The 20,757-nt window shown below is 41.4% G+C and overlaps 2 protein-coding genes across 5 annotated transcripts in view; one reads left to right on the plus strand and one right to left on the minus strand.

Annotated features, from left to right (window-relative positions):
• Positions 1–462, minus strand: part of TTC38 (tetratricopeptide repeat domain 38) — a 37,186-nt gene extending 36,724 nt beyond the window's left edge. The window contains exon 1 of the mRNA XM_034062738.1: positions 445–462. The gene's annotated coding sequence lies outside the window, so the exon portion shown is untranslated. The remainder of the gene's footprint in view (positions 1–444) is intronic.
• Positions 74–20,172, plus strand: CDPF1 (cysteine rich DPF motif domain containing 1). 4 transcript variants are annotated; one of them, XM_034062739.1, is made up of 5 exons: positions 78–106; positions 448–562; positions 10,918–11,041; positions 13,637–13,748; positions 19,378–20,172. In XM_034062739.1, the coding sequence occupies exons 3-5, from the start codon at positions 10,929–10,931 to the stop codon at positions 19,522–19,524; spliced, it is 372 nt and encodes a 123-aa protein (XP_033918630.1). In that variant the 5' UTR covers positions 78–106; positions 448–562; positions 10,918–10,928; the 3' UTR covers positions 19,525–20,172. The 4 variants fall into 4 exon arrangements, with proteins under 4 accessions (XP_033918631.1, XP_033918630.1, XP_033918632.1 ...); XM_034062740.1 differs by lacking the exon at positions 448–562 and having other exon boundaries at positions 74–106; XM_034062741.1 differs by lacking the exons at positions 78–106; positions 448–562 and adding an exon at positions 210–257.
• Positions 20,173–20,757: the final 585 nt, after the last annotated feature.

Here is a 20,757-nt window from a genome sequence, read left to right on the forward strand (position 1 = left end):
CCCCGACCGCGGGCGCCCTGCGGCGCTGGCCCTTTAAGGAGCAGCGGCGCAGGAAGGTGACGTACGGGTCTTGCGCCCGAGCGCGGGCCGCGGTTGGGTGGACCTGGTGCGTACCGCGGTGCTCGGGGGCAGGGAGCTAGCCTGGGGGTGCACGGAGGGGAGCGGAACCGAACCGCGGCTCCCCTCTGCCCCCCCGGGGACAGGGGCCTCGGTGTACGGGCTGCATGGGAAGCTCGAGCTCCCCGGCAACAGGCCAGGTTGGACAGAGCCTTGGGTGATATGGTTTAGTGTGAGGTGTCCCTGGCCATGGCAGGGGGCTTGGAACTCGGTGACCTTAAGGTCCTTTCCAACCCTAACTATTCTATGATTCTGTGTTATTGAAAGGAGAGAGTTTTTATTCTCACGTCAGCTGGGATCTGAGAAAGGTTTTTCTGTGCTCCTTACCAGCCCTGGTCCCTCCCTGAAGACCTCCCTCCTTCGGACAGGATCCGGTCTGGCTCAGCCGTTGCTGTGGAGGCTTCTCCATCGCAGCGCACAGCAGTACCAAAGCATCCCTGCAGAGGTGGGAGAGCAGAGCTCAAACCGTGGATTTTTTCCCTTTGATGCTCGAGAGGGCCTCTTCATCAGGGTCTGTAGCAATAGGACAAAGGGTAATGGGTTTAAACTTAGAGGAAGTTCAGGTTGGATACAAGGAAGAAGTTCTTTACTGTAAGGGTGGTGAGGCACTGGAATGTGTTGCCCAGAGAAGTGGTGAAAGCTCCATCCCTGGCAATGTTTAAGGCCAGGTTGGACAGAGCCTTTGGCAACATGATCTAGTGGAAGGTGCCCCTGCCCATGATGGGGTTGGAACTGTGTGATCTTAAGGTCCTTTCCAACCCAAACCATTCTATGGTTTGCTTGGAGTGGGAAAGGTTCAAAGTCTGCACCTCCCACCTCCAGGGTGCTTGACTTGCTAGAGCATGAGTTAAACTGCCTTTTCCCTTCAGATTTCTGAAGCAAGTGAGGAAAGCATTGAGGTCAAGAGAGAGCATAAGCCTGCTGGGAGTAGCCTGCTGAGCAGGTTGACTGCTTATTGGGAGACACTTGTGATTCTGGATCCAAAGCCAAAGCTTGATTCTGATTTTTCTTCAACACGGGGCTTTTACTATAAAGCATATGCTTTGTTTAATAGAATGTAGTGGCCACAGATTGTTTGTTCTGAGGAACTGCATGAGTTGAGGTTGGAGCTACAGGATGCAGCCTCAGAGGAGACTGGGGAGAGGATTCCAGGGAAATTCTGAGCTATCTGAGGGCACTGCTCTTGGATATACACAAGGATGGAGCTTTAAGGACTCTAGAGATCTTAGGGGAAACCCTCCTTTCCTGTCATATGTAGGCATTTCCAGTTTGAGGTTGTGCTTGGACAAGGTGGTGTTGGGACTACGGCCTTGGGTTTAGAGGACTGTAGAGCTATGTAAATAATTGGATGCTCAACACCTCTTGCAAAATGAGGGGAGATAAGAAGTTTAAAGATGTATGAGAGAGGGGGTGCCACAATTTCTCTCCAACTCTGCTCTGAGAGCCTATATAGTAATAAATACATCCGTATCTCAGTGATGCTAGAAAGGGTCTCTGCTTAAGGAGAGGTGTTAATCACATGGCTTTCCTTCATGCTCAATCCAGGCTTGATTGCTGACCTGTTACTTGTCTCTAAGGCACTTGGGCTGGTTTAAGTCTCTACAGACACTGCAAAATGCCATCAAAATAAAGTCAGTTATGCCTTAGGCATGATGTCCTGAATAATCTCTTGAGCTGTCTTCCATCTCTACACATCTATGAGTCAAAGAATTGGATTTATGTACTAGCAGCTAGTTATACTAGTACTCACAGGTTTGTGCATTGGTTACATTCGATTTTATTTTCTTTTTCTGTTAGGGTTTTTCCCCTGCTGTAATCACAGAATCATAGAACATTTTTGGGTGGAAGGGCTCTTCAAAGGTCATCTAGTCCAACCCCCTGCAATAAGCAGGCACATCCTCAACTAGATCAGATTGGCGATGTTACTAGTATACCGCCTTGGATGGACACTAGAGCACAGTGGTGCAAAGACACCATGTGCTGATTAATTTCCCTTAATTGGTGTGGTTTACAGGTTGTATTGATATGAACCATTTTATGTCAATGTAACTAATTATAACACCACCTCACCTATATGCTTATAATTGAAATTGTATGTTTTATACAAAACAAAATGTAAAATGTAAGACCTTCATGCTTCCATACCAAAAAAAAATATATATTTTCCTTATGCCTTAATTTCCCATGTAAACAGAGAAGTTTGCTAGGCAACGTAGCTGTTACAAGGGTGTTACTTTATATCTTGTCTCACTTAGTCTTACCTCCAGTAGAGTCAAGATGTACATCTGTGATCTCTACAAATATGAGGTTACATCAAGACAGTGGAGCATCCCCTGAAAGTTTCACTCTGCACAGATGCAGCCATCTGGTTTTGCCTGAAGGTATTCTGACCAAAGAAGGCTTTTATTTGGTGATAAATAACAGTGGATTGAATTCTGCTGTTAACTTGAATTGGAATTGAGATCTACTCCCTAGGTTTGTTGAGATGCTAAACTTCCTAGCCTGTGCATTACCTTTGCACTGGCCGGCTTCCTAAAGCAGTGCTTTTACGGGCACAAAAAAATCAATCAACCAAAAAACTGCAGAGAGTCCCAAAGCTCCAAATAGATAAGTAAAACTTGAGATTTGGATTAATAAATAAGTTATCTCTGTGGTTGCAACAGTTTGAGGTTTCTCTTTTGCTCTAGGCCAGGATAAAGCAAGAGAGAATGTTTTGTTATGTTCCTTTTCTCAATATTTCAGGTATTGAGCAGGTTTCACCAGCTCTATGTTTTATTTTTTTTACTGGCCAGCTAACCTGGACTATGCTGCCTCCTGTAAAGTCTCCTTATAACTACATGCCATAACAATTTTCCACTAAGCTTTCTTTCCCACATTTTCATTTATTCTAACACTGAGTAAAGTTACTACTAATTAACCACACTTAGAGGTATGCATATGTGCAAAAAGAAAACATGTTTAATTCTGTAACAGACATGACAGCATTCTTAAGCCTTCTCTATCTAGCTATAGCCAGTACTTTAAAAAACTCTTGATGTAAGCATATAGCATATAAAAGACCCCATCAATTCTCCTGCTTAATTAGCTCTACTCAGCAGCCTATACTTTCTTCTTGGACCTCAGTGAAATCTTAGTCAGACACATCTATGCTTGCTGGACAGATGAAGATCTTAAAACAAAGGAAAGTTCCTTAAGTATCTGTGACACATTGAGGATGCTGCTAATTCTCACTGGATTTTGAGCTGCTTGGGCAAAAAGACACAATTGCAAAGATTTTGAACATCTGCCCTCCTAGCATACGACCCAGTAGGAGCAGTTTATTCTGTTTATAGAGAATTCCAGGGTCCACACTTCTCTATCCATGATTAAATTTGTCACATGTCAAAACCCCACCTTTCTCTTCTTACCTGTGATGAACAGAGCAGTGGATTTGTCCAGAAGAGCTTCTTGAAGGGAAGAGCATAAGTACATGTGTTCTGGAGAACAGGCTGTGAAGACTGCAGAGCATGCACAAAAGAAATGGCTTGGCTGTCTATTGCAGATTGACTCCACATACTTGCCTAAGGATAAGCGTAATTTCTCTGTGTCTTACAGAAAATTGTGGAAGTGGTTCTTGTATATGTGCCTCGATACCTATTTGATGAGAGTATTGGGTGTTGGAAGAAGTAAGTGCAGCCTTAGTACCTACCTGTTTTTTAGGCACAGTAATCCAAGTACTGGTCGGGAAGCAGTATGAGAGGAACAAACAGACTAACCTGAAAAAATGCAAAAAACTCAGTTTTTGTATCTGTCTGATTTCACTTTATGTCATGTTGCTACATGGCTAGAAAAAAGGAATTTACCAGATGAAAGTTAGGAAGTCTTGAAGCTGTTAGCCCCTGAATGAAGGATTAATTTCCAATGTAAAATTGTAACCAAAGGGGCAAAACCAGAATGACCTCTGTGTGAAGGTGTGAAACAAGGCACCTGTTTGTAAGTTCTTGTAATATAACTCCCAGCAAGTACCCTGGAAAAGAAAACTTTTTAAGGGTTGAGTGACAATGGACTTCTTTGCTTTGTCAGACACGCTGGAAATACTCTTTGGTGTTTTCTTGTGCTTGCTCTTCTCAACAGCTGGGATAACAAAACGTGATGAACACGTCGTTTGGAGGAAATGGACATGCCTGTATGAAGGTGTGTGTGTGACTGTGGGCATGAGAAAGTTGTAAGTATAGTAGTTATAGATCTTTCTTTATTTTCAGGCTTTCTTGAAGCTGACACTACCCCATGCCCCCTGCTCCATCAATAGTTTTGTGTTGCCCTTTCTTTTTGAAGATTTTGTTTTACTTCATTATGAAGTCTTCTGCTTGAGCCCAGTTCTAACAAACTGACAGCTTCATTCACATTTTACTGGATAGAATTTTCCTCCACAAGTGTATTAATGCTGAACACAAGGGAAAGTGGGCAGTGGCTGTCACAGCAAGGACACTGTAACTTGCAACCCCACATAGTGGGAGCTGAGTGTTTCCTTACAGTACCAACTTTGCTTTCTGTAGGGAGATAAATCAGTGAAGCTATATTTATTTCTTTCAGGATTATGTCACATTGCAGTGTCTTATTTCCTGAAACAGCATGTTAGCCTCTCCTCATGTATTTCCACAAATTCTCGGAGTTCCTATTTTTAGACTCTGTTGGACAGTGTCCTTAGCTATTCTATAAGGACAACTTAAAAGGAATCATCATCACTTATATTAATAGAGCCTTGCTGACTTATTCTTCCCCACTATGGATATTAATCTAACAAAGCTATAATAGGGAGCTGCAGTTAACCTCCTCTCTTGTAAGTCCCTATAACTGTGCTGTGAGAAGAGCAATAATCTTGCATTGCCTTTCTTTAATTTCTAGGCCATTTGACTGATACAATGTTAGAATGGCATCATGGATGATGTGACAAGCTTTATACTCTGCTTAGGAAGGCATGTTGGAGGAGAAGGAGAAGAAAGAGGGATATTAAGCAGAAAACTAGATATGATGAGAGGTTAATTCTTGGGAGAAGGAAAGGAAGAACTAATGACAGTATAGTTCTTCCTCCTCTGTCAGGACTGATTGTTCTGTTACATGGCAAAGAGATCCACCACACGCTGTGCCTCTCCAAACAGACCTGGAGATGGCCTCCAGCAGGCATGCTTAGGCAGCTTGCTTTTACTTTATTCTGTCATTCACACCTGCTGTGTGATCCGCTTAGCTGGGCTTTTGCAACTAAGTTACTCTGAACAGCTGAGGTGCTGAAACAAGTACTCCCTGCAGCTACTAATGAGGATACCGCCAGTCACCAGGGCAGTGCAGGTCCTATGTGTCCACTAGAGGACAGTGGTATCTGCCGGTTAACGTCTTGTTGCAGCGTTCCTGTGTGAAGCTGTTACATTCTCGCCTAATTTGAGATTCTTGATTATTAAATGCTGTCTAATTAAGAGTTGGCTGCCTGCCATATTCAAGTAAGGAGTACTTGGGCTAGATTTGTTTAAGTTTTGGTTTGTCAGCTTTGTTAAATAGTATATCTTCTCAGTAGATGCCTTTAGAGATTCAACTTGTGTTCATAAAGCCTTTTTACCTAAGGTAGTGTTTTGATTTGCTTGTCTGTATTACTCGTCTCTTCTGACACACCCTACATTCCCTACAGCTGTTCAGAAAACATGCTCGCATCTGTGACTAACTAGGTTGTTTGTCCTAGGGGATATCCACAGGGAATCTGCACAAGCTGTTGTTGAAAAGCAGGGCCTGGGGCCTGTGGTATGACCCTGTGATACCTAGAGAGAAGTCTGTGTGCTGCAGCAATCTCAGTTCCTTCAGAGCAGAGGAAGCATAGCAATACCAGCACAGTCTCCACAGCCTGAAGGGAGAAGTTGCTGCAACAAGTCAAGGTTTAATTCAATCAAGTGATCTTTGCAAGAGGTAATAAGGGTAAAAGATGTAAAGAGTAAAAAATGGCTATGCTTGGTGAAATTGCGTTCCAGGGCTAATTTGTTATGCTGAACCCAAGGTAAGTCACCTCAAAAGAAGAGCAGGGAGGCAGCCAGTAGGTGACCTAAACATGCCTTCAGGCCAGTAACATGGAGAAACTGGAGGGAGAGAGTTGTTCTCCTGGGGATTAACTAGTAAGTAAGAAGGTTCTGCTGCTTCATTTACTACCTAAGCAATTAGGCAATTTTCTGAAGGAGGCAAATGCATTATTGGTGCCAAAGTGTATTTAAATTTGTGACACGCCACACACTGCAAAATAAGTTAGCATTTACGAGGCTATGAACTTACCAACTCCTGCCCTTCTTTTAGAGAACACTCTTTCCCATAGAGAATTAAGCTGTGAATATTATAGTAGGTCATCGTCATCAACAGTGGATACTGCAGGAAAATCTTGGAAGTAAAAGAAACAAGGGTTTAATTGGAGAGAATTAAAGGTGTGTCAATGTTGGTTTTATCTGACACCCTTTCAAATCAAAGCCTGCATCTGTAGGCAGTTTGTTTCTTGTATAGTTTCTCTAGTTGATCAGTGATTTAGAAATACACGAGTCTCCTGTGGAGTATTAAGAGGGGCTTAACCTATGCATTGTAAAGACTTGTGCTAATGAGGTTTGAAGCAAAGAAAATCAGGTTACTTATCTGTGCTGCTACTTTGCCACTGACCCTGACAATTTAATGGTGATTTATTATTTCTGGCATGCCTTCCAGGCCTGTTAGCAGAACTCTATACAGAACTGCCCTGAAGTTTTTAGGAGTCCCTAGAGAACAGCACTGAGAGCCATTTCCCCACATCCATATCATGTATCAGTCACAGACAGCATGGAGAAACACTCCTATATCACTGTCTAACCTGTGCCTTTCTTTCATTGCAATTATTTCCTTAGTGTGGTATTCAAATCTGTGTTCTTTATTTTTCGCCATGACACGTGGGCCAACCTCACACACGTCCTACAGCGTTCTGGGCTTGACTTGGCAAGTTTCTGCTGAGCATGCTAGTTCAGCGTTTGCTTCATAATCAAGCATGTGTGGGTAGCCATGTTCTTTACAGGAGAGCTATGCATGTGCTTAAAGTAAGTATGTGTTTAAGTACCTTGCAGCTTCCAGACAACATGGCAAACGCTTGGGCAGAGTTTAGTTCTAAACAAGCTGTTCTGAAAGACTTCTTCAGCACCAGCCAGCCAGGTATTTGAGATGTTACTGGGATGTGTTGCTGCTTCAGAAATGTTCAGGGAAAGAACAAAAAGCCAGTGGTAGCACAGGTGATGATTTGAGTCACTTGAGGTCAGAAATTTGCCTGTCATTATTATGAAGGGATTAGTGCCCTAGACTTTTATCTGCTCAAGAGATCCTTCATCCTGATATTGGTATACTAGAAAGAAACAAGTTCTCACTCACGCTTCATATGTCTGCTCGGAGGGGAGGCAGACACCCTGTCATAGTTGTCATATCAGGCATCTTACTAAGATGGTATATGGAGCCAAACCAACAAACTTACTTCTGATAAACCAGTGTCTGTCTCGACTGTGGTTTTATCCCAGATTTGCTTCTGTGTATTTGCTATCTGACATACAGTTCTTTTAATTGCATACGAGGTTTTTGGAAGCCTTGTGAGAAAGTGCATCTTAGGACTTGTTTGCTTGGTTGTTTAGACTAAAGGTGTGAAGCCCATGCATAAACTAAAAGGTTGTTACATTTGCCATTGAATCTCTTTCTTAAGAAGGCAAATGGCTTTACTTGGTTATATAGCAATATATGTAACTAATAAATATAACTTCTGGATTGAAGCATTCACTCTGAAATCTATACATTCACTTTACACCTTGAGTTGGTAACTTTAACATTCCCAAGTGCTGCTGTGTAGAGAAATGATGTTCCCAAGGAAATAAAACTGATACCAATTTGATACAAAATGATACAGCTGATACCAGTGACTTGTAAGCTGGGAGTAAAATGGAAAGCATCATAAATTCATCTGTGCCTTGCAGGCAGGATCATATGCTTTTCAACTGGCATAGCCAAAAATCTGTTTGTACATAGATATCATTCCTTCCCAGTGGTAGTCACTGAACAGATTCTGTTCTACATGCCAATGGACTATATGAGAGCAGGTGTTTCTATATCTAACGTACTTCAGCTCTGAACCCATGGCTGTTATTTTGACTTGGAATCAGCACACATTCATTCCAAAGTCTATGACCCTCACTGCCATAAATACTACTTTTTTGTTGTTGTTGTTCTGAGTCTTTTGCATTATTTTAAAGAAAATATCACAATGATATTCTTCTCTGTTTGATTCAAGTGACTTTCCATGCTCTACCTCTGTGGGGTTAATGATTTCCCCTTTAAAAAAAAGGATTGATTACAAAAAATTACACACAATGTACTGGACTGAATCTCATTCAGACAGGTTGTTGTCTTGATAATGCTGCTGACTACCGACAGAAAAGGTAAATTTAGGTATGTTTCAGTTGACTTACCTGGTAATCCTAAAATGCAGATGCAGGGTTCAAAAAGCATATTCTTAGTTGAGTTTGTGAATAGTTTGAAGAATCCCAGTTTTAATATACAGGGAGAAATAGGTAGCATGTTCATGACTTCTATCTAACTGAGAGCATCCCTGTGAGGTAGAGAAAATACACAACACCTGTAGGTTACATCTGTTTTGAAAAAAATGTAGTTGCCAAAAGTATTCATAAGTCATATTTATTCATTAAACCAGTATCCACCCCCATTTGTGTTACATTTGAAGAATTCCATGTGCCATTGAAATGACAGGAATGGAAATAGAAGGGATGATGGTGAAAGAATGATGGGGTTAGGGAGATTATTCCCAAAATTTAAAAGGCTAGGGCTTTCTGAACTGGATGTCTGTTATGAGGCCTCTGTAACCTCTGAATATCTTGGGGCTCCCTGTTCTTCTGGAACATTAGGTGACAAGTAGTCACAACTCTGCTTCACCTTGCCCCTAATTCACCTTAGCAGCATATGTCCTTAAGGATTCAGTTTCACCACATAGGGTGAGCAGAAATAGCAGCTTACTGTCATTGAAAGAGGGAAATACGGGTCTCTCATCTCAGACCTCCCTTTCTTCTGGCTGTGTACTTTTGCCCCTTACCTTGAACTGCTGTTAACAGTTGGATTCCTCTGCAAGCCAATTTAGTTCCCTAAAAAATAAAGAGTGAAAAAAGTCATTGGAGAAAAAATAAAAACAAAAAGAAGAGGTAGTTCTTTTACTCATTACTACAATAATAACTGGTGAGATGCAGTAAGAATGAAACTGTAAACCAAGGTGCTTGATGTTTGATACCAGCTGCTCACTCTATGTTTTAGGATGTTTCAGATTACCTCTGGTGCTAGCTTGTAGACTGTATGGCTGTTAGTTAGGTCTTCAGGTTGAAGTGTATTGGGTGTGCTTCTGGAGCACATTTTTCAGTTTAGTTTCATCTGAAACTGTCCAGTTTGTGTGCTTTAAGACTGCTTCATGATGCAAGTTCACATACTGAACTGAATCAACTCTGTAGGGGAAGGGTATGACTGCAAAGCTAAGTGAGTGGGAATCAGCTGCAGTCCTTTGGCAGGCCGTGTATCTGCTCAGCTATGAGCACACACAACCTAACTGCTGAGATACTGCTCAAATCTGAGTTCCTAGTGCTCACCTTCCTAACAGCTTGATGCGACCTCTGCTTCACCTAAAAAAGCTGGCAGATTTTCAGCAGCAAACTGCATGCCATGAAAAGTGTGAATAGTGCAAATCTGGGGACAAATACATGGTTAGCTGTGTTTGATCGGATCATACATACCCACCAAAATCAGTCCTAAAAGCATACTTGTGACACCACACTCTGAAAAGCTTGGTGTGTGACACCCAACTGAAGTGGTACTAGTGAAGGGTGAGCTCCCAAGTGTAAACCAATGGCCAAGATGTTTAACAAGTCATCTTGTAAGCATCAAAGCTGATGAAACATGGCTTTATAGGTTTTATATCTCATTGACAGATAGCTATACCTTTGTAATCAGTGTCTGAAGTCTTTCAGATAGATACAGTAGCTTTCCTGATTCATAGAAATTCTCTGATTCATAGAAATACATAGGTATCCTCCATGAGGGTAAAGCAGAGTATCCCTCTTCTGCCTATTTTCATGAAAGTTATAGAACCTAAACTTTTGTAAAGGTATCTCCTCCTCTGTCTTCTGTGGCTTGTATGGGCCAGCACTCTTATCTAGGCACAGGGTGATTACATCAGCCTCATTTCCATAGGAAGCCAGATAAGAAGAGGGAGCCAGGGTTAAGCTTATAAAACTATACAAAGGTGAACCAGAAACAAAGAAAAATCGTTGCAGTGCCTACCTTTCTGGTGCCTGCCTCCTGAGCAGGGCCCAAACCCTTTAATAGCTCCATTTGCAGGGAGGAAGAGACAGGCATTGCAGAACTGGAATTCCATACAGCAGATAGTCATTTCCCAGGTAGTGCTTAGGGAGCGTAGGCCTTGGTTGAGCAAAGGGTTTTCCAGATCACAGCCATGTGCTTTGTTACCTAAATTCTTTTATGGATCAAGTTCCAAATTAACAGGTGGACTTTATAGTCAAGCCTAAAGCTATCTAAGGGATTTGTAAGTGTAACTGGGACGTGAGAAACCAACTTGATTTAGGAGAAAAGATTTACTCATCAAGGTTTGCAGTAGTCAATTTTCCATTGGATTTCAATCTGCATAGCCAGATGTCCCACATCAGTTTAATCTTCTTGCAAGCAGGCACGTTCCCAGTATTGCATTTTGGCACTAAAAGCTGTTTGTGTTGCTTGTAGGTAGCTCAAAGATGGATGCTCCCAAAGAAGTTCAGCCTACAGGAGAGTTCACATGTCAGCTATGTAACTTAACAGCTCCATACACGTACTATGGGCAGAAGCCACCATACACACGCTCTATTGTGTAAGTACAGTCTTTCATATTACAGATTTCATTTATGCTGTGGTCATTAGAAGCCTTGTACCATGGAATGACATACAGTGCATGAATGCAGACAGGCTGAGAAAATTGGGGTTGTTCAGCCTGGAGAAGAGAAGGTTGTGTGGAGACCTCATAGCAGCCTTCCAGTATCTGAAGGGGGCCTACAGGCATGCTGGTGAGGGACTATTCATTAGGGACTGTAGTGATAGGACAAGGGGTAATGGGTTGAAACTTAAACAACAGAGGTTTAGGTTGGATATAAGGAAGAAATTCTTTACTGTTAGGGTGGTGAGGCACTGGAATGGGTTGCCCAGGGAGGTTGTGAATGCTCCGTCCCTGGCAGAGTTCAAGGCCAGGTTGGACGAAGCTTTGGGTGATATGGTTTAGTGTGAGGTGTCCCTGCCCATGGCAGGGGGTTGGAACTTTACGATCTTAAGGTCCTTTCCAACCCTAACCTTTCTATGATTCTAACATACCATACTGCCCTTGAGTGTGGGGCTTGGTACTTAAAGTGACCTATTTCTAAAGGGAAGAAATGTTAAAAATTGTCAGCGTTGATAGCAAAGACAAAAATCAGTTTTCCCAATCTGCATCAACACCATGCAAAGATTTTCATTCAACTTATTTTGTAACCCCACTGACCACCCTAGAATACAACTATATCATTATTTTCTAACTAGAATGCTGTTGATTGTCAGCCTATCAGTTCTGCAAATAGCCCTTTCCGTTCAGCTGTGTCAGCTGGGAAACATATAAACACAGAATTAAATACATACAGTAAAAACAGTTTTTAAGAGATGTTTAACTTGGAGTTCTGAGCAGCCATGCTTTTTTGCATGAATTAGACAATTGTTTGGTACATTGTGTGGTACTTATGTGTGTGGAAATGTAGTGCAAATTTGCATTTTAGGAGACCAAAGCCTTTTCCATCTCTGCAAAGTAGGGATAGTTTGACCAGAAACTATGCCATTACAATACTGTCTGCAGGCATTAAACTGCATAAAGCAGTTAGCTTTAAATGTACGAATTGCTCTGTTGTGTCCATCCTGGTCAACAAACCCATCAGGCAAACATGGCCAGGAACTCACTGGAACTGGAAGTCAGGCATGTACTCAGTGTTTCACCCTACTAAGACTGCTAATTTCTTATAAAATGGACACAGCTCTTGATCACTACCTGCTTGGGCCATTTTTCTTGGGCAGCTCTATTTTTATCATGCCAAATCCCACACTGCTACTGGTTTTCTCTCTTCTACTCAGCAGAGCAGTGGCCTACCTTTGATCAGGTCCATTCCTGAAAAGTCTAAGTCAATGCTGAACATAATCTTAACTTTAGGTTATCCAAGCTCTCTGTTATCATCTCAGCTTTATTTAGGTAACTGGGATTCAAAAAGCAAAAGAATAATGCTGAAGCATAATAATTCTATACATGCATAAAAGAAATAGCTTTACACATTACCTTTATTGGCTTTCTTTCTGGCCTACTCATATGCCCTAAATGCAATTGATGCGAGAAACATATGCCAGACATAAAGGCTTGTATAATGGCCAGGTCTCTGCACAGATGATGACTACATTAAGACTGTGAATCTTGCAAGGGGAACTTTGCAAAGGTAATCCAGTCTTTGTATATTGAGAGACTTGTTGACAAGGTGATCTCCAATCATAAAATGCCTGATCTTTCCTACAGAAGGCTTGAGCCATACCATTTCTTGTTTGAGTGGAGATGAAAAAGAAAAAGGAATACACTCGGAGATGCACACATAAGTGTGTATGTATGTAGACAAGGAGAAGGCAATATGAATTAAAAGAATACCTTTTAAAATATATATTGTACTCCATGTTACTACAGAATCCAAGTTTGATTTAAGTCCAACAATAAGCCAGCCTTGCAGGATGCCGTGTGCAGACAGGCACACAAGTGGCTTCTGTAATGCTTTGCCTGGAGCTCACAGGAAGAATAAAGTCTTAGTCTTTCCCAAGCAGATTGCCAAATTATTAATAAATACACTCCCTTAATACCCTGAAGCAAACAGTAGAGTCTGTGACATAAAGTAAGCATATTCCACGTCATTGCAAAGCTCTGTGCCAGTAGCTCCAGCTTTCAAGAGGTGGGAACTGTAGCTTTACAGCAGTGACGTAAGAGCAGTAAAAAGTTTCTATACTGTCATGCACACAGCTTTGGAATAGAACTTCTAATAAATGCTAACTTGACAAGGTACTGAAGTTGGCCATGCTAAGGTGTACCTGTCAAAAATATGGAAGATAAGAAAATACTTCAAGGTAGAGCACTGAGGAGAACACAGTAAGATAATGTTAAAAGGATCACCAATTCCCCTAGTTTTAGAAGACACATAAGAAGTGCAGTATAGGACTCAAGGCAGCCACAGTGTTGGTATTTGAACAGGAAAGGAGCTGCATATGAGCTACATTGCCTCATGTGCAACACTAGGCCAAGGAAGTCAAGTAGAAAGGGCTGATACCTTTCCAGCCTCCACAATTGCCCCAGCCTTTCAACTCTCCCCTACTGTGAAATGTACCCTTAAAAGCCTGAAATTAATCTCCTTTTTTTTTATAGACTTTTGGAAGAAAGCTATGTAATGAAGGATCCTTTCACCCCTGACAAGGACAAATTCCTCATCCTTGGGTCTCATTGCAGTCTGTGTCGCAGATCAGTGTGTGTTGGTACAGTAAGTAACAAGTAAAACAAGCTTCTTCAATCACTTCTTTTTGTTGCAGTCCCGGTGACCTGTTGGAAAAGACCAAACAGAAAAAAAACCAAACAGCCTATTTGTAAGGCAAGCTAATTGTATGTTCTTGTGGATCCCCACAGTTAAAGCTTTTTGTATTAAAAGAAAATGATCAGCAATTCAAGTGTCCTATTTACAGATGAGCACAGTCCAGCCTCACAATGAGTATTCTTTTCCACTTTCCTAGCACAGGGAAATGCAAGGCAGATCACATGTCACTTCACGACCTTAAAGTTTCAGTAGATCGTACTATACCCAACAACAGATTTTTCTTTTTTGCCTCTAAAGGGAATATGACTGTAGTGATAGGACAAGGGGCAATGGGTTTAAACTTAAACAGGAAGTTCAGGTTGGATATAAGGAAGCAGTTCTTTACTGTGAGGCACTGGAACAGGTTGTACAAAGAAGTGGTAAATGCTCCATCCCTGGCAGTGTTCAAGGTCAGGTTGGACAGAGCCTTGGGCAACATGGTCTAGTGTGAGGTGTCCCTGCCCATGGCAAGGGGGTTGGAACAAGATGGGCTTTAAGGTCCTTTCCAAACCAAAACAGTCTATGATTCTATCCATAGACTGTTAGGTTTGTCCAGAGCACAGGGCTACCATCCTATTTGCAAAAGTTAATTTAGAAAGTGAGCAGAGAGGAGAGCTGTGAAGTGGCATGATAGCTCTCTGAAGAAGGATGCCCTTTAGTAGCGGTTGGTAGGCAACCTTAAAACTATGAAATCTGAGTGCGGTCCAGACAGGTGGTGTAAAATTACAGTTGTCTTAATTCCTTCTCCTCAGTGCAGAACTGGCCCCTTTGTTTGCTGAGAGTTCAAAGCAAAAATGAAGACAAGTTATTACACAATTATCAGTGTCTGGTGGCTGTACTGTGTGTCTTGGAGGCAGGAAAATGAATTGAGAAAACTTAGGCTCCACTCCTTTCCCTCAGCAAGCCAGTTCTGTGGTTGAAAGAGAGTTGGGACTGCAGTAGTCAGGATTCATGTATGATTCAACCCACGAGGAGACATCACTGGCTTGTTTACATGGACAGCGGCATGTATCTGTTATGCCAAACACCATTACCCTAATGCCAGCCAGATCCCAGCCTCCTCTTTCAAAGTGGTTGTTTGCTATCCTAGAGTAACAAGCTTAAATCTAAGAGTGCAGCTAGTAGCATGAGCTGTTAGCAAGAGCACACCTGGGTCTTCAGTGTCAGCTTTTGCAGTTTTCAGATTCAACCTTTTCAGCCTGCTCTGCAATTGCAGTGGTTAGGGATCAGCTCCAGCAGGTAGCTGGAAGTGGGAGTTTTAAAACAAACAGACCTGCTCAAAACTTTGTGAAGATGTAGATTTATTTATGCATTTGTTTTTCATGTTTGGTGGCCAGTTATAGCTCTGGAGGGACAAACTAACACTCCTGGCCTCCTCAGAGCATGAGGTGAGGTAATCTGGGCAACTGAGACAGCTCATACGCCAGTGCCAGACAGTTTCTGCGTGGGGACTTGAGGAAATTCTCTTGAGCAAAACAAAGGGTCAGATTACACTGACAAAATTTAGAGGGTTGGACAAACACAGCCAAAAGTAAATTGGCACACTTGGACAAGTTTAGCTGCTATTCTGATTTACAGGGAGTTAGCACCACGGATGGATTTGGCCCCCTGTCCTAAGAGGAGTGTGGAATAGCACCTTGCTCCTGATTGAATTTGTTTCCTATTTCTGAAGTCTCTCCTGTCATTTAAATGAATGAAAATCATCAGAACGTCAGACTAGGGATTGTAACAGATTACTTTTTTCCACTCTGGAACTACCTGAGGACTATGTGGGAGTCAGATGAAGTACCACTGCTCTCTGGTTACGTCTTTGATAGCTGGGCTCAAATTTCCAGCGCCAAGTAGCTAAAGGCAGTTGTGTGGAGGCAGAGGTCACATGTGAGCAAGATCCTCCTAGTGACAATGTCACTGTCTTGGCTGGAAGTTGACTCACTCCCCACAGAGCCGGTTGTAGAGGCAGATGCAACTAGTCAGATAGTTTGGGCTTATGAGCTTAATTCCTGCCCTGACATGTCAGGTTTAGCCCTCTTTTTTACAGCAGAAGATTGGCAGTTCAGGCACATTTTGGGCAAACTTGAGCACATTTAGCTATCTTCATTCCCAAATGTATTTTCTTGAATTTCGGAAGGATTCAACCTGTATTTCCAAGTCTGGCAGTTGAATCTGTCAGAAATGCAGCCTTTTAGCCTCTCAGTTTCTCTCCACATTGCGCATTTCTGAATGAAGGTGAGGCTTTTTCTTTTTAAAATATTTATTAATTATTTCTGTTAATATAGGGCATAGCAATGGAAAGAGGATGTTAGCAATGAGCTAATAGAAGCCCCTTCTAATCTTTTTGACATTCCTGCCTATTTAGCCCATTGTGGAAATATATCAATCATTTACTTCTTGTTATCTGAGTCTTCAAGATTCCCCTGATGATATCACTCAAAGCAAAACCTTGATTGCAAATACTTGAGAATAAAGTTCTTACCAAACTGGCCAGACCAGATAGTGAATCACATCTATGACTATGGTTTCAAAATGTATTTAGCAATACTGCTTAGGTAACATTGAAAGAGATCTGCAAAACTGAAGATTAGTGCTTTAAACACCCACATCACAAAGTAGGTAAACACATACTATTCCTCTTTCATGTAAGGAAAATTAAAAGTCCAGAGAAGCAAAGACTCATCCAAGGCAGTAGGGAGAGATGAAATTAGGATAATATCTCTGGGGATTGGTTTTGGTTCCTGCTTGTGCTTGACCCAAGTAGATCAACTCAGTCCTGTTCCGAATCTGTCCGTAATGTTGTAATGTAACAATTGAAACCGAAGAAAATGGTGCTTTCTTGGGCCTCTTTGGCAAAGAAGCTGGACCAAAGTGATGGAAAGTTTTCAGTGGCAAGTTGCTTTCATTTTTATGTTGACTCAAAATTGGACTAACTTGTAGCTTTTGTATCTAAGGAGGCTTAGATACAGATCAGGTTTTAGGCTTTTCATGAGACAACCTGTTAGCTGAAGTGGCTTCCCTCACAGCTGCTCTGCCAGTGAAAGTCAGGACTTAACAACTGCTCTGTTTAATGCTCATAAACTCACTTCTGCAAATATTCTCTTAAGCCTCACTCAGTTAATTTGCTCCAGTCAGCTTGCAGTGTCCATCACCCTAGTGAACCAGTCCTTATCACAGTGTATTGGTAAATGTTGTTATTTGTGGTCCAACTGGAAATAATCCTAATTATTGTCTATAATGTCTTCAAACATGACAAAACCCCACAGAAAGGAAGATAACAAAAATGCTTTTAGAAGTCCTTAGGAAGTTTGAGTGCCCTTCTTCCTGTTTCCCTTTCAGAAAACAGAAGAGGAAGTGATACCATCTCACCATATTAGTCATTTAAAACAGTTATTTCTTTTTTATTGCAACACTTGTTAAACGTAGGTAAAGAAAAGAGGTGTCTTTTGGAGAAGAAAGTAGGACAGGGAGCAAGTTTCATCTCTTATTGCTCATCTCAGCAGACAGTGACTAGATATTGACCTTGGATATGACTGTAGGTATTAAGTGATAAATGTAACACTACAGCTACTTTCCACTCAACTTCCAGTCATGCAGGGTCAGTCCTGGACACGGTCAGGCAGAACCTTTCCTTTACATACAACTTCCTTTACAAGTGTGATAAAGATACTATCCCTGCGTATATTACTTTCAGACATGATCCATGTCACAACAGAAATAAACTCTGGCAGTATGCTTTGTCAGCACAGTTTAGCCTGAACCGAATTGTTAAGTTTGAAGTTGGACCAATGGCCTTGTCCTGCCTTGGTCATGGAAGAGGTGAAACCTGTTAAAGAATTTTCCATTTAAGCACTGAAGCCTATCAGGATAATGGTCGAAGAAGGGCTTGTCTATACATACTAAGGGTAATTTGTAGGCCTTTAAAGCAACAGCTAGGCTGAATAATCGTAGAAACACAGAATGGTTTGGATTGGAAAGGACCTTAAAGCTCATCTAGTTCAATCCACCTGCCATGGGCAGGGACACCTCACTCTAGACCATGTTGCCCAAGGCTCTGTCCAACCTGGCCTTGAACACTGCCGGGGATGGAGCATTCACCACTTCCTTGGGCAACCTGTTCCAGTGCCTCACCACTCAGATTCCACAGCCTGCCTCCAGGTTAAGTTCATGGTTCTACAGTGATGGGCCCAGTGCTCAGATATGCAGTGGTTCACATTCATCATTTGTCTAAGTCCCACTGGCCAAAGTTGGCAGCTTATTTCAGCTAAAAGAATGTAAATTGAGTACCTGTATATCTGTGAGGAGCTGCGCCTTGACACTGGAGTTCCCCATCTGCAGAAGAAAAGCCTCTCCCCTGCTTTGTTATTGCCTGGTGGTGCAGTGGCCATCACTGTGGAGCCATAAACTTAACCTGGAAGCAAGGGGAGCTGTGTGTTATTTTGCAATACAAACAAGAATAGCAGGGCCAATTTAAACTCTAATCTTCACTTTTAATTGGCAGCTTAAAGTATTAGGGATACCAAGAGACAAAAAACAATAGGCTCTGGAGGTTGTGCAACTGGAATCCAGTTTCAGGGCTTTTCAGAAACCAAGTCCTCACACTAGCTCTCAATACAAAGGTGCCTTGCAGTCAGCACAGAAACAAACAATGGGTGAAGAAGAGTTGTTCCTTGGGCTTGAAAGTTGCACAGAAGCAGGCTGATAGAGACCGTGATAAAATCATCTACTGCTGAAGTCTCAGTAGTGACAAGGGATACAAAAGGAAGATCAGAAGCACAGAAACAGCCAAGCCAAGCCCCCAGAGAAAGGCCAGCCACAAATGACCATGGCAAGAAAAAACTTTGCTATTTAGGAAAAATGGAATGGAATCCATTACTCCCCAAAAGATGTCCTCAGCCATCTAAATTGATATCATTATTCATGCTTAAATCCCCAAGAATAATCCATCAGCAATACCAGGACCAGCTTACACATTAAATCCTATTTGGAATTTAGTGATCAGCACGCCGGGAGAACCATGGACTTCAGTCTTGCTGCAGGGCAAAGGAATAATACATTAATAAGCGTCTCTTCCAGTTGTCCAAACTCTGTACTGTAAATTGGCTGAGACAATTAAACTGAGATTTCATCCTTTACCCACCTTTACCTTGAATAAATGTACTCACTGGTTAGAAACTAAAAACATACATGGGGCTAAAGCTTGAGCTGATGTCTCTTCTCTGAACTTTTGATGGCAAAGTATAAAAGCTGTGGTACACAAAGAAGGTATTTTCCCTGCTCTTGAAGTGGAATAACACTGTGATCTGACAGGTTTCATTCATAACTGGTTTGGTTAGCAGTGTTACAGACCCAACATTTTTGTTTTTCAATCAGTTAGCTCCAACCAGATGTTAGTTATTGAATAGGAAGAAGCAAAATTGCTGGAATATTTCAACCTAGAAGAAGAATTTAATTTAGAATAATTCTAAATATAAATGTGGTTTAATGAGACTGGAACGGAAGCAGTTCCATTTTGTGTATCCTGCTAATAATGTTACTTTCTTTACAGGAATGTAGTCTGTTCTACTCCAAAAGGTTCTGCCTCCCTTGTGTGAATGAAAACCTAAAAGCCTTTCCTTTGGAAATACAAGAAGATATGGATAAAAAGAAGCCCCAAGAAAAATCCTCCAGCAAAAAAACACATACAAAAGCATAAACACTGAACGACCGAGAGAGACAGTTTTTTGGCCAGGATTTCTCCTCTTTCCCTTTGGAGACTATTATGTTGCTCCTTTTAAAGAAGTGACCTTCATCATCTCACTACTACAGAGCGCAGTTACACATTTCCTTACAATTGGCTAGGCTTCAAACATTGTCATGCAGCGATTACGGTGCCAGCAGTATGGCCTGAAGGTGTTGAAGAGCCAGAAAGAAAGGCAGACAAGCCTGTTGTCATCATGCAAAGCACATGTAGTAAAAAACTGAACAGTGTATAGGATAGGAGCCATGTCCCAGTTTTCACATTTGTTAGTTTAATGTTTTGTATTGTTCTTGACACTCCTACAGTGTTATGAAAATCTGGGACAGATTTATCTGGCTTAATTCAGTATACATCCAAGAAAGTCAGTGTACACCAATTGTTAACATGACAGAGCTGTCCTGATAAGATTACAGTAAGCATGGAATTCAAAGCTTTATTTTTAAGTCTAAAATAAAATAGTTATAAGAAAATGTCACAAATACCCATAGCAATACTTAGGTTCTTCAAGATTAGAATATCAATACTATCACAGCATTAGACTTCTGAAAGTAGGTGCTTTTGTAATAGAATACCAGTATAATAATAAAAGAAAGATACAAGTTACTTGCAGTTGCAGTAATTTTCCCCTTGATCTTCTAAGCCCATATAAATACAGCAACAGGAGAGGATCCTTAATATACCTGGTTTATACTTACAAGTAAAGATGACTTCCTTTTCACTGTCACATCAATTAATCTGGAAATAGAAAAGTCCAGCTAATACATTTAATTCTTTCCTGGACAGGGCAATTAAACTGCAGCGAGTATAGGGGTTTCAGTCTGTTGGGAAAACAGCAGTTGGTTTAGCTCAAAAATTAGGTTCACAATTATCTATACTGACTTTGTCTTAATTACAGGGAAGATTAAGTGGCATTTATGTAAAAACCACTTAGTCCCACACCTTAAGGATATGTCTAGAATGCTCCTTAACCATGAAATCATGTGTTAGCCAGTGGTTCAGAACCTGTTAATGCCTTGGTTAACATCTTTTTGCTCAACTCTTCCATCCCCATCATTTGTTGTATGTCAGCTTCTAAACTTGATCATTTTAGTAGAATGAACAGTGTGTCTGTTAAAAGAAATCAACATTATTTCAGTGAGTTATTTTTAGATCTTTAAGCTATGTTGGTATCCTAAAATTGTCTTAATT

The sequence above is a fragment of the Melopsittacus undulatus genome, chromosome 5 (assembly GCF_012275295.1).
Source record: "Melopsittacus undulatus isolate bMelUnd1 chromosome 5, bMelUnd1.mat.Z, whole genome shotgun sequence".
In the NCBI taxonomy this organism is placed as follows: Eukaryota; Metazoa; Chordata; class Aves; order Psittaciformes; family Psittaculidae; genus Melopsittacus; species Melopsittacus undulatus.

Coding starts and splice junctions, on each gene's coding strand:
- CDPF1 (XM_034062740.1), top strand. CDS start 10,929: ATGGATGCTCCCAAAGAAGTTCAGCCTACAGGAGAGTTCACATGTCAG. Junction 11,042..13,636: donor CCATACACACGCTCTATTGT/GTAAGTACAGTC, acceptor TTTTTTTTATAG/ACTTTTGGAAGAAAGCTATG. Junction 13,749..19,377: donor GATCAGTGTGTGTTGGTACA/GTAAGTAACAAG, acceptor CTTTCTTTACAG/GAATGTAGTCTGTTCTACTC.